This window comes from Notolabrus celidotus, chromosome 15 (genome assembly GCF_009762535.1).
Source record: "Notolabrus celidotus isolate fNotCel1 chromosome 15, fNotCel1.pri, whole genome shotgun sequence".
Lineage (NCBI taxonomy): Eukaryota > Metazoa > Chordata > Actinopteri > Labriformes > Labridae > Notolabrus > Notolabrus celidotus.
The window spans coordinates 8,331,338-8,346,924 of NC_048286.1; the positions used below are offsets into that span (position 1 = coordinate 8,331,338).

The following is a 15,587-nucleotide window of genomic DNA, read 5'->3' on the forward strand; positions in this document are numbered from 1 at the left end:
CCAAAACCCTAACCCTAACCCTAACCCTAACCCTAATCCTAACCCTAACCCTAACCCTAACCAAAACCCTAACCCTAACCTTAATCCTAACCCTAACCCTAATCACAACCCTAACCCTAATCATAACCCTAACACTAACACTAATCCTAACCCTAACCCTAATCCTAACTCTAATCACAACCCTAACCCTAACCCTAACCAAAACCCTAACCCTAACTCTAATCCTAATCCTAACCCTAACCCTAATACTAATCCTAACCCTAATCCTAACCCTAACCCTAATCCTAACCCTAACCCTAACCCTAACCCTAACCCTAATCCTAACCCTAACCAAAACCCTAACCCTAATCCTAAACCTAATCACAACCCTAACCCTAATCACAACCCTAACCCTAACCCTTATCCTAACCCTAACCCTAATCCTAACCCTTATCATAACCTTAACCCTAATCCTAACCCTAACCCTAACCCTACCCTAATCCTAACCCTAACTTTAACCCTAATCACAACCCTACCCTAACCCTAGCCGGCTCTTCTTTGGAAGCCGAGTCAAAAGAGCCGGCTCTCTGAAAAGAGCCGAACTTCCCATCACTAAAGCACATGCTTACTACCATTTGCACTCTTAGTTTCCCTTGGAATTATTTGTATTGTAAAACGTATCAATGTAAATACTTCAGACCTGTACCATAGTGATAAACAGATAACACTTCAATTTGAATCAAGTAAATACCACTTGTATACTTTAAAACAGAGGGTCGTTTCATTCATTGTGGACTCAACATGACAGCATTTATACTTTTCAAGTAATTGATCTTCAACGCTTTCAGAAAATGAACAGTAGCAAGACTCACATATCCCTTCGAGCCACCAAATGGTATCATAACCATGCTGTATGCTGTTTTGTAATGACACAGCACAATTTTATAATTTATCAGAAATGTATTCAAATTATTTCATGGACCCCCACGCTATGGTTCACGGACCCCCAGGGTCCCAGGACCCCGACTTTGAGAACAACTGAGCTAGAGTACGGTAATTGAGCTCTCAGTCTGCAGAGAAAGTTGTGAGGCACAGACCCCCTAGCTCTCTGCCCGACTCCACTGGTCACACTATAACTTAAATATAAGACTCTTTGAATCAAAAGAGCACTCTACAAGGTTAATGTACCATAATACTAGACAATTTACCCCCGTTTCCTGTGAATGCATGATTATGAAGTGAAGGAGAAAAGATGTGAAAAAAGTTGTGCAGTGTCGCTGTCTTTTCCAGCACAGCATGCACTCAACTTTCAATGAATGGGGATGTGTTTTGTTAATAGGGTCAGGTCGCACGCAGCCATGTTGGAATAATTTTCCAGGACTATATGTGATTTTCCAGGACATTTGACTTTTTCTCCCATTTTCCAGGTGTTTTCCAGTACTGGAAAACTGGTCAACTGTTTTCCAGGTTTTCCAGGACGCGTGGGAACCTTGTGCATAGTATCAGATAATACGAAATATATTTCATTTGACATCCTGACCTTTCTAAAACACTTCAAAACAGCTGATTCCATAAAAATGTGGAGAGCATTTCTTGAATAAATAGATATATGTGTCTACCTTTTGTCTAAAGGCTTTGTATGAAGTATGTGAGATGCAAGGCTGCACTATAATGCTGTTTAGTGTGCTAAATGACTCAAAGTAATGTGCAATGTTTGATTAATGTGCCTGTTTTTTTGTTTTTTTTCCCTTCTCTGCTGAGCTGTATGGTGTTTTGTTTGTTGTCTTTTGTCTCATTTGTTAAAAGGAAAACAGAAAAATCACATAAAAATGATGACAACATGAGGCTGTGCAGTGTATATAAAAATGTTCTGGTATTAAAATGTGTGCTCTTTAAAAGGTGACATCGACTTTTTAATGGTTCTTTACCTGAAATATGTGTCCCTGGCATGTCTACAAACCCCCCGAGAATGAAAAAAATCCATTCTGCCCCTGTTTTGATTTCTTCACCTTTCTGTTAATGTGTGTGAAACGAGCCGTTTCAGACTTCCGTGTTTTTGTTACGTAACAACAATATCCGGTCTGTAACGGAGTCAGAGCTCGGAGCTCGTTCAGCCCATAGACTGTATAAAATACAATTCAACTCCTCCTCTGTTTTTCATTACCTGCACACGTGTGCTAACAAGGAGCTTAGGAGGGAGGCATGCTAGTTGTAGGCTGTCTTAATAAACACAAAGGTCGGTTTTACTCCCCACGTCTGCAGATTTGAAGATCTAGTGGATGATTTTTATTTGTCATGGAAAAGTGCTAGCGCCAGTTAGCATAGCTACATAGCTACATGTCGTAGCTGTAGCAGTGTACCAAGACACACGTCTACATACTGACAAAAAAAACAACAAGTAACAGAATCTGTGGCCAATCCTTCAGAAAGGTCCTGCTGCCTTTCTGGCAGAGGTCGGTTTTACTCCCCACGTCTGCAGATTTGAAGATCTAGTGGATTTTTATTTATCATGGATAAGTGCTAGCGCTAGTTAGCATAGCCACATAGCTACATGTTTGTAGCTGTGTACCAAGACGCATGTCTACATACTGATAAATAAAACAACAAGAAACACTAAATCTGGGACCAATCGTTCAGAAAGGTCCTGCTGCAGGCGCCTCTCCGCCAGGATCAGATTCTGGATCAAATTCAGAGGGTTGAAGTAACGCGGGTCTGTGAGCAGCCGTGTATATTCAGCCAACATGTAAACATTAGATCAACGTGCTGGAGAGCCGAGGCCACATCCACTTCCTGAGGGGGCGTGGTCAGAGAGAAAACAGAGTGTTCTGAGGACTGCTGAAGAAGAGGGCTTTTCAGGCATGCCAAAATCTGATTTCAAAGTGTTTTTTTGAGCATAAACTTTAAAGACATGTTTTTGGGGACCTCTTAGATCAATATATGTTGATGAAAAAAGTGTAATATGTCACCTTTAATATCTGAATATTTTAGTGTGGCAAAAATCAGGGCTATGAAATCACGAACACTGATTTCCACACTTAAAAATATCCCAGTCAAACAAACCCTCTATTGACCCCGCTTTCTGCTGAAAGGACTTTAAGTGGTTCGAATAAACTGATCAGACGGGCACCATTAAGTCTTACAGCAGTCGGATATTTTAGAGTATTTCCCTTTCTTAGAACATTTTAGGAAATGGTTTCCCTCACGATATTTCAAGAATTTCAACAAAATCAAAAAAATCCCTCCTTAGCTCTAATATATGTTTTTCCACCATGTTATTAAACATATCTTCTAGGGAAAGTGACAGATTTAGTCCATAAATCTAAGATCATATTAAGTGAACCTTAAAATATATGATTGACTGTGTGTTTGTGGGAAAGTGGATCGTGTATCTGTAAAATGTCTATGAATAAAACATGAATAATATGCAGTGCTCACATGTCTCATATTATATTCATATACCATGTTTGATTGTTCACCTCTGAGAGGTTGCATGTATGATAAAGGATAACAGCAGAGAACAGATACATAAAATATCAGAAATAACAAGTGTGGGGTTCTGCTGTGGCTTTGGGTTAAATATGCACCCCGTGTCAGTGGCTTTATTATTTGAAGTGAGCGGCCTGGGATTGATTCCAACCCGCAGCCCTTTGCTGCACATCGTTCCCCACTCTATCTTACCAGTTTCTTTATATACACACTCAACTATCTCTCTGTCATTAAAGGGTTAAAAATACGACAAATAAACTTGACAAACCAAAAGTAAACATCACACCTTTCATTTGAAGTCACAATAAAAACAGACTGACACAGGAGCGGATTAAAGACTAGCTTAATGAAAGGTAATTCAGTAGGTGAAGAGGTTTGGTAAATACCTTCTTAGTGTACATGCACAGGTTGGGTGTTCTTCCAGGCACAGGGATACCAGCTTTTGTCAGTTTGATGAAGTACTTCTGAACCCTACTGGCAACCTGGAATGTTTCAACAGGAAAACGTCTGAGTTAATGATTTCCAACCCAGGAACAGCTGCTTGAAGTAATTGAGGTCATGCAAATGTATCCAGGATCCAGGTACTTAAAGGAGGCACAGTTATCACACAAGTCAGTCTTTGCCTTTCAGCCCTGCTAAGTGCTCACTCTACACTCCTGCATTTTAACAGCCTGTTTCCATAGTGAGGACACAGATTCATCAATGTCAGGAGATGCTAACATAAACAGAGCAAAAGGCAGTACAACCAGTTCAGAGCAGAGACGGGCACAAGTCAGTTTTTGAAGTCCAAGTCAAGTCTCTGAGAGGAAAGTCAAGTCTCAGGGGTCTCCGTTGATCAAAATATATCACCCCTTTTATTTTACACCTTGTTACACATTCATTTCAGATTAGCTTAAGGCGTGTTTCGACCGCAGGAACTTTACCCTGGAACTAGGGACTTTACCCTGGAACTACGTGTGTTTCGACCGGAGGAACCTTGGTCTAAATTTGGTTCAGGGGTAGATAATCTCCCCCCTGAAAAGCCTCTGCTTGGGGGGTAGTACTTTTCAAAGGTCCCGGGACTTTCAGGGGAGAGGGCCTGCAATGCAGAACATGTCTGATTGGTAAATTACTTGCAGTGTTTTTATATCATCAGATATTCAATGATCATTTATCCCATCTCTACCATCCAGATGTTATACTCCTGTGTGTACATTTTTAAAAAGTAACACAACAGATCAGCAACATGAAGGCTAAACTTCTCTCATCTTGAGGACTGAAAAAGATGTTCGTCTGAAGTCACAAATGAGATTAGCAGAAAATGTGCTCCACTGAACAGCAGAGGAAGCTACTAGCAGCCTGTTGAATCACAGCCAAAACAGTGGATTTTAACAAGTCCCACCTTTGATGAGCTCTGGATACTCCCTGTACCATCACCCTGCACTACTCCTTTCTTACTGCACACAGCAGCAGCGTGTTCCAATCCTTCAGTTTCTTTAACCCTGTCTGTGTCCGAGCTTTTGAAAATGCTCATCAGACGGAAACCTAAATAACACAACTCATATTCTGAATATTCCACTATCACAACAGGTGATCCATGTGTGGGAGAGGCTTATTAATGGCGATCAATGACTAAGAGTGCAGCAGCCAGCTGGTAAAACATCAGTGAGAAGAATTACAGTAAACATGAGGCGTTAACTTCAATCACTGCATTAAAAGGAGGGACGGCCTGAAAGATGAGTCTCTCTCTTTCTCTTTGATCACCTGCAGAGCGTGTATTAGATGCTATAAGCAAAAAACACAGGGGGTACACAGCAAGGGGAGATCATTCAATCGTTGATCGCAGACGGAGATCTTATTCAGATGAAAAGAATGCAAAAATGCCCGTTAAATATGCTTGAGCGGCCTGCCCAGGGGAGGTCTATGTTTGGGAAAGTGAAGTAGCTGCAGGTGATGTGCAGGAGAGTGGCTGCTCGTGTAACATATGCAGGAGGTTTTGCTTGATGACATTGAGCTCTTAATGTTAATGAACCGAAAATACAGAATAAAAGGTTGTGCACGAGTCACGAAGCCCAAGTCAGAGTGGAGTCTCAAGTCTTTGAGGGACGAGTACATGTCAAATCTCAGGTCACACTAATGTGCGGCTTGAGTCCAAGTCTCTAATGTAAATCCCCATCCCTGGTTTAAAGTCAACTCGTATGCTGTTTAGCTGTAAACTGGAAACAAGTCGAGTATAGTCAGGTTTGTCATCTTGATGATAAATCAGAATCAACCAAATATTCTGGTATGAGCAGGAAAAAATTGGATGGAACAAGCATGCACATCTTCAGTTGCACATCCCTCACCTGTTTTGCTGTTCGATTGCCCAGCGCATCTGCAATCTTCTGCCATCTTCTGGACTCCACTTCCTCAGGAGGAAACTTGACAAGAAACTGCTCCAGTTTTTTCTATCAAAAAACAACAGATAAAAACTTTGATGGGCTGAGACACATGCAAGTGTTCAATGAATCTAATCTGCATATTTCAGAACTTCACAACAAAAATGAAGAGAAGAATCCTGCAGATTTAAAACATCTCTTTTTTTCTTTGTAAATTTAAGACGAGATCTCTCCTTTCCTGCTTAGTGACTCAGTGAATGTCATACTCCTGTTAGACACAATGTGATTTCTTACACACTTGTTACCTACCTGTTCCTCCACGGTCCACAGCTGGTTAAATGTGTCAGGCTTGTTTGGGTGACAAATCCTCCCCCTGATCATCTGTCAAGAAAAACAGGAGTGACAGTCGAGTTAAAAGACTCGCACAGTACAAAAATAATGGGCGCGCCAACATTTGAGGAGATCTGTGCACATGAACTGCCTGGCACAGAGAATCTGTCAGATTGACAGACAAAGATGTGACTGGAGATGTGTCATGGGAAGACGCTAAAAAACACTTTTGACTGACAAACGGAATCCTGTTAGAATTCAGAGGGTGTAATCTGTGAGGATGCAAATGTGGCATCGCAAAATAAACAGCACGAGCAACAAGAATGATCAAGGAGTTGTTTGCTCAGAGCTAAACACTGTCTAATCCCAACAATCAATTTAAACTGAAGGGAAAGGGAGATGACAAATACCTAAACACGGGACAAAAATAGAACATAATCAGAGGTGGAGGTGGAGGAGAGAGGCAGGCTCCTCATGTTTCCATAGATACCACCTTCATGCTCACATGTGCTGCATGCTTAACTCTGCTGAGAATCAAGGAGGGGGGGGCGACTGTGCAGCGTAACCTGATGATTGTAGGCCGATTTGTGTAGGCCGAATAGAGATGGGCAATGATTTTTGAATATTTGAATATTTGCTCTCCCAGTGTTACGGTTTTAAAAGTGACTCTGTAAACTGGAGACCTTCAGCTGAACGTAATGGTGTTTGTGGAGTTTACACAGCTGTTGAAACCCAGAGGTGTAAACCTTTCTTTTACAAAAGAAGAAGAAAACATAAGCGTCAGTTGAGGGATTGTTTTTTTCAGTTTCTTAATCTCACACTACTACACATGTATAACCAGAGACTGAGCATGGCTGTAAAATGTCAACAGACACGCCACGCCACGTCACAGAAACACAGACATAAAGATTGAGACAGAAGCTGTCGGTGCCCGCTACTAGCAGCACCTTGTCCTGCTGCTGGTTAACGTGACTGCCATACAAACGGACCGTTAATGGGACAGGTGTGTGTGTGTGTGTGTGTGTGTGTGTGTGTGTGTGTGTGTGTGTGTGTGTGTGTGTGTGTGTGTGTGTGTGTGTGTGTGTGTGTGTGTGTGTGTGTTTGAGGTGGGGATTATTTGAATAATCGTCGAATAGTATTTTGGCTTGAAATGCCCACCCCCTAATGTGTAAATGTCTGCACTTATGATATACTGGGAGACGATCACAGAAGCAGCTCCTTTATGTACAGCATGTGTGTGTGTTTTACAGAGGATCGGTGCTTTACCTGCGCTTGCCTGCTGTTCTCCAGAGCATCACTCATGGGCAGAGAGGAGTACATGGTAGAGGACTCGCCTTCCATCTTGGGTTCAACAGGACTTTTTGGTCGATCAGGCAAACCTGGAGAGGAAATGTGCAGAATTTACACTTCTATCAGCTTGACAAACAAACGTTCATGCAGTAAGATAAAGGATGAATAAAACCCGCTCTTACCTTGGTCAAAGATAAGCTTTAGCCGCCTGGTTTTGCGCTTCTTGTCACAGAACTCTCTCTCAAAGTCACCGAGGCCTGAGGTGTACTGCTCCCACGCTACGTCAGGAAGCTGGACGACTCGCTGAGGACACGGCAAGCCCAAATTCACCTAGGGGTCAAAAGAGCCGCTGTCACAATCAATTAACCAAATTAAGCAGGTTTGATATGTCACGTCTTCTGACACAGGCACAGTGGGACGAAAGCTGCTTTCACAAACAGGGGGGTGTTGTCTCGACTCAGATCTATTTGCTTGGAACTGATACGAGTACTTCTTCATCTTACACTGCAGATAAAACTGCTTACTGTCCAAAGTTTGATTAAGACCGAATACAAGCAATCTGTCAAAGTAGAGCCGTCAAAGAGGCAAAAACTTGATGCTGTTATATTTCTAATTTTGTAAAGTACATAATGTTTTGATAACTTTGTAATCTTTGACTTTTAAAACCTGCTTTTAAGTCCTGTCATCGCTTAAGATAAATCAGGTTAGCCTACGTTACTGTCACTTTTAAAAGGCTGGATCCACAGGGGCTCTGTAATGAATTCAATATCCAGATTTAAAAGATGGAATAGAAAATGTGTAGTGTGGAGCGGCTGAATTATACTGAGCATTACTAAAGGTTTAATCACATCATTCTAACCTCACCTTTTAGCTTTAATGCACTTTATCGGTCCGTGTCAAAACGGAGAGAAGAGATCAGATGTTTTAATTGTAATTCGTTTTAAGATGTACTGACAGCACAGAAGTATGTTATTGAGCAAACTGTTGAAAAATATCTCAAATATCTCAGGCTGACAGGATGGACAGTGTGCTCAGCCTGGCCCAGATATGAACAGGTGCAGAACCAAACTTGAGTCAGACAGTGGAAAATTCTGCACAGTGAATTTTACAAGCTCCAATATATTTATTCCAGCAGCAACCATCGAGGTACTCCTCAGGCGGAAAAACCAAGAACAAGATCTTTGTGCCTTTACTCAAAGAGGAGCTGATGCTCACTTAGAAACATGCACATTTCTTTGGCACTTGTACGTATAAAGATGAGTGGTATACACATTATCCCATGAATTCATAAATCCCATTTCATCTGTACAATTTAATACAGTCAAAATGTACAGTGCTTCTTTAGAATCTCTTTATGTGGATCATATTGTTGAGGTTTTAAGAGATATTTTGTGAGTGTAAAATGATGTTTCACGACACCTATATCCAAAGAACATGTTGTTCTCGAAGTACATTATCACATATGGTGGTTTTTTTTAATTGTATTTCTCAGTTTGTTTGGTATTATAATTATTATTTTATTATTATTATTATTATTATTATTATTATTTTTAATATATTTATGTATCTAAAATATTTTGTTATTGTTATTCTTTTTGCATTTTTGCCTCTTCCACTTATGTATTTTTTTTTAGTTATAACCCTATTTATCTTATTGTAGTTTCACTGTCATTTATTTTCATATTAATTAACTAATAAATTTTTTATTATTATCATTTATTATTATTGGTTGCTTTTTCATTCATTCACTTATGTTTCTTATACAAAAACATCACTTGCTTTAATTGTTTACATTGATCTTTTGTATTTAATGTGTAAAAATTTCAAATAAACAGATCTTTGAAAGTAAAAAAAATTTAAAACAATTATTATGTTTGATTAAGTTAAATGTGCTTTTAATGTGTTGGGAAGTGTCTCTATTTATGTCCTTAAATTAGCATAAAGCATAAATTAACCATTTTGATTAGGCTTCCTTTTGCGAAACAGTTTAAGTGTACTGCAGGAGGTGTTTCTATGAAAGTGGGCCCTGGGTGCAAAAACTCGAGTCCAGGTCTGCATGGTTTTTACCTGTTTCTGTAGCTGCTCCACAAAGCTGATGGGATCTCCGAGCGCCTCTTTCTGCTGACGTGCTAACGTCTCCAGGTCCAGGATGGCCTGCGTGCGCTGGGCCTCGAGAACTCCAATGGTCTGCAGCAGCCTTTGATAACTGACACGGAGGGAAGAGAGGTTAGACAACAGTGTGGGGGGGGGACTGCTTACATTATTTAACCTGACACTTGCAATGCTGCAGTGCATCAAACTTTCAGACCCCAGACCATGCATAATTCAACCACAATGCTGAGAGACTAAACACTCGCACAAGACATGAACCGTTTTCACCTATTTTGGAAATGAAGTGTCAGCGTGTGTTTGTGTGTGCTGGAAACGTGGCATTAACTGGGAATGTTGCAGAGCTGCTTACACTGATATATTACACTTTTAGAGTCACTTTTATAGTGTTCCGGCTGGTTAGCAAAAATCATATGAATAGAGGAAATTAATTTAAAACACAGAAAGCTTTGTCTGATCTGTAATCACGCTGATTTCAGAGCAATGTGAAAACCTTTTGCATGACAAACACTTGGGGTTTTGCTGTGCTTTAGGAGCCTCTTGCACTGCTAAAGCCTGACCTTTCCACTCACACCCTCTGGGGCAAAAGAAGAACTGCAAACTGAGCTGTCAGTGAGTAAGGGTGGCACTGACTCAGAGGCCTTACAGTGTGAGCAGAGCTGGAGAAATCTGCACAAACGCGACAGCATCCTTCGTGGCCATAACCTAATACAGGTGCTCAGCGAAGCAGAGTGGATCAATCTCCTCTAACGGGACATGAATGAAAATCAATGCACAGGATACAATTTATTCAACAGCTGCCGGTGCTTTGAAATTCCTACAAGCAGAAACATTCAGAATGTGTCGACTTTGTTTAACGGCAGATCTCTTTATTAGCTGCAAATATAACAGTTGAGCATGACCTTGTGAAGCATCAGTGCTTAAGTGTAAACTGTAAATCTGTTCCTGCAGCAGTAGCACCAAACATACTTCTGCAAATTTCCTGTGTCAAAGCCTGCTCTGATTCACATGAAGGCAATCAGCAGAAGAAAACAGCATGCCTGCAGACTTCCTCTGATGAACAGACGATCTGTACATTAATGTGTTACAGGGGAATGAGGAGGATTTGGCTCTTTTTCGCAGCACTCTGAACTTCTGCCAGGTGTCTAGGGACAGGGTTTCATTGCCACCTACCGGGCCCAAGGTCCAGTGACAAACCCTGGTGCCAAATGAAAAAGCTTGCCAAAACAAAACAACATGGCTGCCTGATAATCACGGGTAGGTGGTTGATTTTGATTTTTGCATGCATGTGCAGGAAGCAGTGACCACAGAGGCAAAGCTGTAAGACACACACACAAGGTTCTCTTCTCACTTATCATCAATCATGTCACTGTCAAATCTACATATTCAGCAACCTCAAAATGCCTAGTCATGCTTGCCTAAAAATGACTCCACACTGTATTGATTTGAGTGTTCAAAATTCCCCTTATTCAGCAGAATGTAAAACTTGGCATGTAAGAGAAACTATATCGAATTACCTTGCAATATGAGAGCAGTGAAAGCTTACTCCTAAAGCCACTCTCCAAATTTAAAACATCAACCAATACTGGTGTCAAAGACAAAGAGACCACCCCACCACCACCACCACTCCTCTTATGAGGTAGCATCATGAATCAGCTGACCTGTCTCAGTGCAGTTAATAGTGACTGACTGAGCACAGCACGGGAGCTGTCCACAGACACAAACATCCCCTCTTACATGACAACTGACAATGACAGCAGGCGCAGGGCCAGACACTGAGAAATCGTTTTCCTCTAAAAACAGATCATCTTACTGAGAACAGAGAGAACAGAGGCAATCACCTGAATACATTTAACACCAAATCTCTGAGAGCTTCGGAAATGGGGAGAATTGGCAGTCGATTCACACAATTATAGCACCAGACGGAGGGTGGAAATGAAATGCTTAAACGTGTAAAACCTGAACAATAAGACAGGAACTATACTTAGGTGCTCGCCGTTATTCCCATAATAAGCAAGAAGAGACTCTAAAAATAAATGTGATAATTAAACATCTTGTCTAAGCGTCGGAGGTGCAAAACCCAGATACACTAAGGTGCAAATGCAATGTTGATTTCCTCTTGATTTTAGAAGAACTAAATAACCATGTCTAAATATATATATATGAACCCTTTTGGCATAGCCAGGGTGAGTTCAGTTGTTTTGCTCACTGTCATAAAACCACAGAGTGGAAAGATACCATCTGAAGAGTTGCAACACAGTAAATAAGAAAAAGGAAGAAAAATGTCTTGCCAACTTTTTCTTTCTTTCTGACTTTACTCCAGTTTTAGATTATTATTTTAAATCCTGCCTCAGACTGTTATTTAAACTAAACCGTATAAAAAGTTTGGCAGAGAAAACCGATCATGATCATGAACATGAACATGCTCACCCTGTGAGGAGAAGTTTGAAGTACTAATAAAGACTGTCACTAAATGCTTTGGATCCTCATGGCTTTGAGATATGTCTCAGGTGATCTGATCATACATGGACAGATCTTATCAGTATGAACGGACATCTACATGCCTCATGATCAAAGTACTCAAACCCCTTTCTGAGATGATCCAGATTTCATTTCAGTAAGGCTATTTTGTAGCATAAACACTACTGACTCCTGATGTGTCTAGCACCTCGTCAATGAAGCCTACCTTCATCTATGCTCTATTGAAGGTGGAAATACCTTTGTCCTGTCCGCTTCAGCAGATTGACAAGCACATACTGTAGCTATTCCAAGTTTGTATTCATTTGCAGCCCACATGGATCAAATGTTCTGTTCTTTGGTGGCAAAGTAGAGTTGTTATAATACAGAAATCAGTTTATAATATGCCTTGAACATTAGCCTAGACTCAGAGTACAGTTGATGCATTAAGATAGAAAAAAATGTAATTGGATAATTTCTCAAAAAAGGCTGTTGGAGCAATATTAGAAGTAGAGTATAATTCAAACAGTTAAATACGTGTTTATATTCGAAAGATGAAATCATTATTTAAGCGGTTTGGTCCCCTACCATTCGTTCCCCCCACCACTCCAAAAGAAAGGCGAATAATACTTCATTCATGGATTTCCTGTGCCCTTGTTCCATTTCAGCTGTATGTGCATCCTGTATGAGTTTGGCTGCAACAAGCTTTGCTCTCAAATCAAGGGCAGGGCTTATTCATGCATCACTCACACCAAGGGCTTGATTTTCATTTCAGCATGTTAACAACTCAGAGCTCTCAGACAGCCAGCAAGAATCTAAAGAATAGAAGGCTCGCCTATTTTTACCGCGAGCCACGTATGTCTGTCAGCCAAACTAGACACTTTAATGACCTCGTTTACACAATATGTGTGTCTAAAATTCCTAGAAATCTTCCTTGGCATGAAATCGAAGGAACGGTTATACTTCCTGTATGTAAGGAAAAGTAAGTACAGTAAAGGAAAAGAAAAACATGAACCATGCGAGTTTCTAAACAACTGCAAAACACAGATTTGCAACAATGACGGAGAGTGGGACAAGTGCAGCCATGGAGATCAGGATGTATGTACATATAATTTAAGATTGACTGGTTGTAAAGCAAAAAAATCTGAATGGGATTGTGGATGAAGCCTGACAGCCCTATATCTGATGTGTAATTAATGGGCATGGAGCCTTTAGACATTAAATCTGGATATAAGAGTTGAGCCGGACACCATGGAGCTCGACATGGAGTCACATTGATGTAGAACAGCTGTCCACTTTTGTTCAAATCACCAAAACACTTTTTAAAAATAGTTAAAATATGTTCAGGAAGACTAGGTGTTGAACTCTAACACAACCTTAAGTAATATGTGAGGTTTTAAAACACAGAACATCAGACAACAATCCTGATCAACTCAGATGTGTCTTTGTTTCATTCAAACCCAGAGAGCAGAAGTAACTCAATGACCACAGAGTGTAGTCATCAACATGTATGAGAGCTGCATTAACAAAAGAAGAGGAGAATCCCCAGGGAGCTCCAACATACTCTTTGTTGTGTTTAAGTGCCAGGTGGTCTGACTCAAAGTAATACACATCAGGCTCCTCCTCCTCCTCTTCCTCCTCCTCCTCCTCTTCCTCCTCCTCTGCAGCCTGGCTCTTTGTCAGCTCCTTGCTTCTTTCTGCCGCTTTGCCCTCTACAAGTCCACCGTCCACACCACCTGCCCTGTCCCCAAGATCCATAGATACTGGCTCCTCAGTGGAGGGGCCAACAGAGTCTGAGGGAGCAGGTTCCTCTAGCATAGGACAGTCCTCCTCCAACCCAACCACCACCTCCCCCTCTTCCCTCAAGGGACCATTGTCTCTGGGAGGAGAGCTGAGCTTAGAAGAGGAGGCCTTGCCACCAGTGGCTGCCCTCCTGGGTGAAGTCCTCAGGGTGTATCTGTGTTCATAGAGCTCCGAGAAAGAGGGAGGTGTGCTGGATATTAAGGGGTTGCACCCTTGCTCTGTGGGGGAGGGGGTTGTTGCTAGTGGGGGTGTAGTTTCTCCTGAGTTGTTGTTGTTGTTGTTGTTGAGTGGACTACTGTTCGTGTTGTTGGTGGTGGAGGAGGTGGAGGCAGCAACTTCCTGTGCCGGTGAGAGTGGCCGGCCGTTGGTATTCTCAGTCTCTGTCACCTGCTCCTCGTGAGCCAGACACAACGAGTCGCCCACCACGTCGACCTCCACCTCCTCCACCTCCTGCTCCTTGGCCACTATCAAATCAGGAACAGGATCCTCTGAAACAGCCTGTAATGTGGGCACAGATGAGACTGGCGATTCCCCTGAGCCAGAGACCTCCATTTGCACAGGGACAGAATTTCTACAAGGCACGGTAGGGTCCGGGGATGAGGGGGCTCCCGTCTGACTGCCGTTGAGCAGCGACGGGCAGTTTGGAGCAGAGGGGGGATTTGCACTTGGCTCTTCAGCAAGTGTGCAAGATTCCTCTGTTTTATTGTCTTTGAGTCCATTCGAGGCCTTGTGAGTGTTTGGAGGCTGAGCTCCCCCGTCACACTCCAAGTGGCCATCCTCCGCCTTCCCCGCTTTCAGCTCGCCTTCCTCTTTACTGAGGACAGGTGAGGCAGGAGAAGTGTGAGCAGAGTTTTGGCTGGGAAAATCTTCACAACTGTTGTCTTTGCAGGCCTCGAGAACAGAGACTGGACTTTCAGATTTCAGAAGCTCTATGTCCTCCTCGTGTCCTTGAGAGTCTCCAGAGCGGGAGCACCGCTTGGCCCTTTTAATTTGAGGACAGGCATCACGTGCCCCCTTCCCTCTATCACAGTTCTCAGGACTAATGTCCTTTTCTAAACAAGACACACCACGCTTCCTTGAACTGGTCCATTGCTCTGCCTCAGCAGAAGAAGCATTTGAGTCGGTTAACTTCCCCTGCAACAAGGCCTGCTGTTCACCATCCTGCTGTGTGTCTGGATTTGTGTCCTGTTTGTTGTCCTGCTTTGACTCCTGCTTGACTTCTTGTTTGGTGTCCTGCTTCGACTCTTGCTTGCTGTCTGCTTTTGAATCCTGCTTAGCGTGCTGCTTTGACTCCTGCTGCTTGGGGTCCTGCTTTGACTCCTGCTTTGACTCCTGCTGTTTGGGGTCCTGCTTCGACTCCTGCCTAGCCTCTTGTTTGGTGTCCTGTTTAGACTCCTGCAGCCTGGTGTCCTGCTTTGACTCCTGCTTGGCGTCCTGTTTCGACTCCTGCTTGGACTCCTGCTGCTTGGTGTCCTGCTTCTTCTTAGGCGAGCGGGCCCTCGGTAGCGGAGACACAGGGGTCTCCTCCGGCTGGGCGATGCTGCGGTTCCTGAGGGTTCGGCCACAAAAGTTCTCATCCAATCCATTGAGCCCCACTGACGACCTTGTGACACGCGAGGATCGGGACGCGGCCATACTACGGCGAGTGCCTACAGTCTCCTCATCCTGGTGCTCTCTCCTCTGCAGCAGAATGTGGGCACCTGAAAACACACACAGGCAGACACAAGCACTTCATTAAGTTGAAATAACCACTGAAAAGTGCAAACCTGTACACTT

At 42.4% G+C, this 15,587-nt stretch overlaps 1 protein-coding gene across 2 annotated transcripts in view; it reads right to left on the reverse strand.

Moving 5' to 3' along the window:
- The window catches only part of zzz3 (zinc finger, ZZ-type containing 3), a 35,364-nt gene that overhangs the window by 10,582 nt on the left and 9,195 nt on the right, over window positions 1–15,587 (reverse strand). For both annotated transcript variants that reach the window (XM_034702724.1, XM_034702725.1), the window contains exons 2-8: window positions 13,573–15,511; window positions 9,510–9,648; window positions 7,625–7,772; window positions 7,419–7,531; window positions 6,132–6,203; window positions 5,790–5,891; window positions 3,852–3,947 (exon numbers count right to left, since the gene is read on the reverse strand). In XM_034702724.1, the coding sequence (XP_034558615.1) occupies window positions 3,852–3,947; window positions 5,790–5,891; window positions 6,132–6,203; window positions 7,419–7,531; window positions 7,625–7,772; window positions 9,510–9,648; window positions 13,573–15,446 (2,544 nt within the window). In that variant the 5' untranslated portion in view covers window positions 15,447–15,511. The remainder of the gene's footprint in view (window positions 1–3,851; window positions 3,948–5,789; window positions 5,892–6,131; window positions 6,204–7,418; window positions 7,532–7,624; window positions 7,773–9,509; window positions 9,649–13,572; window positions 15,512–15,587) is intronic.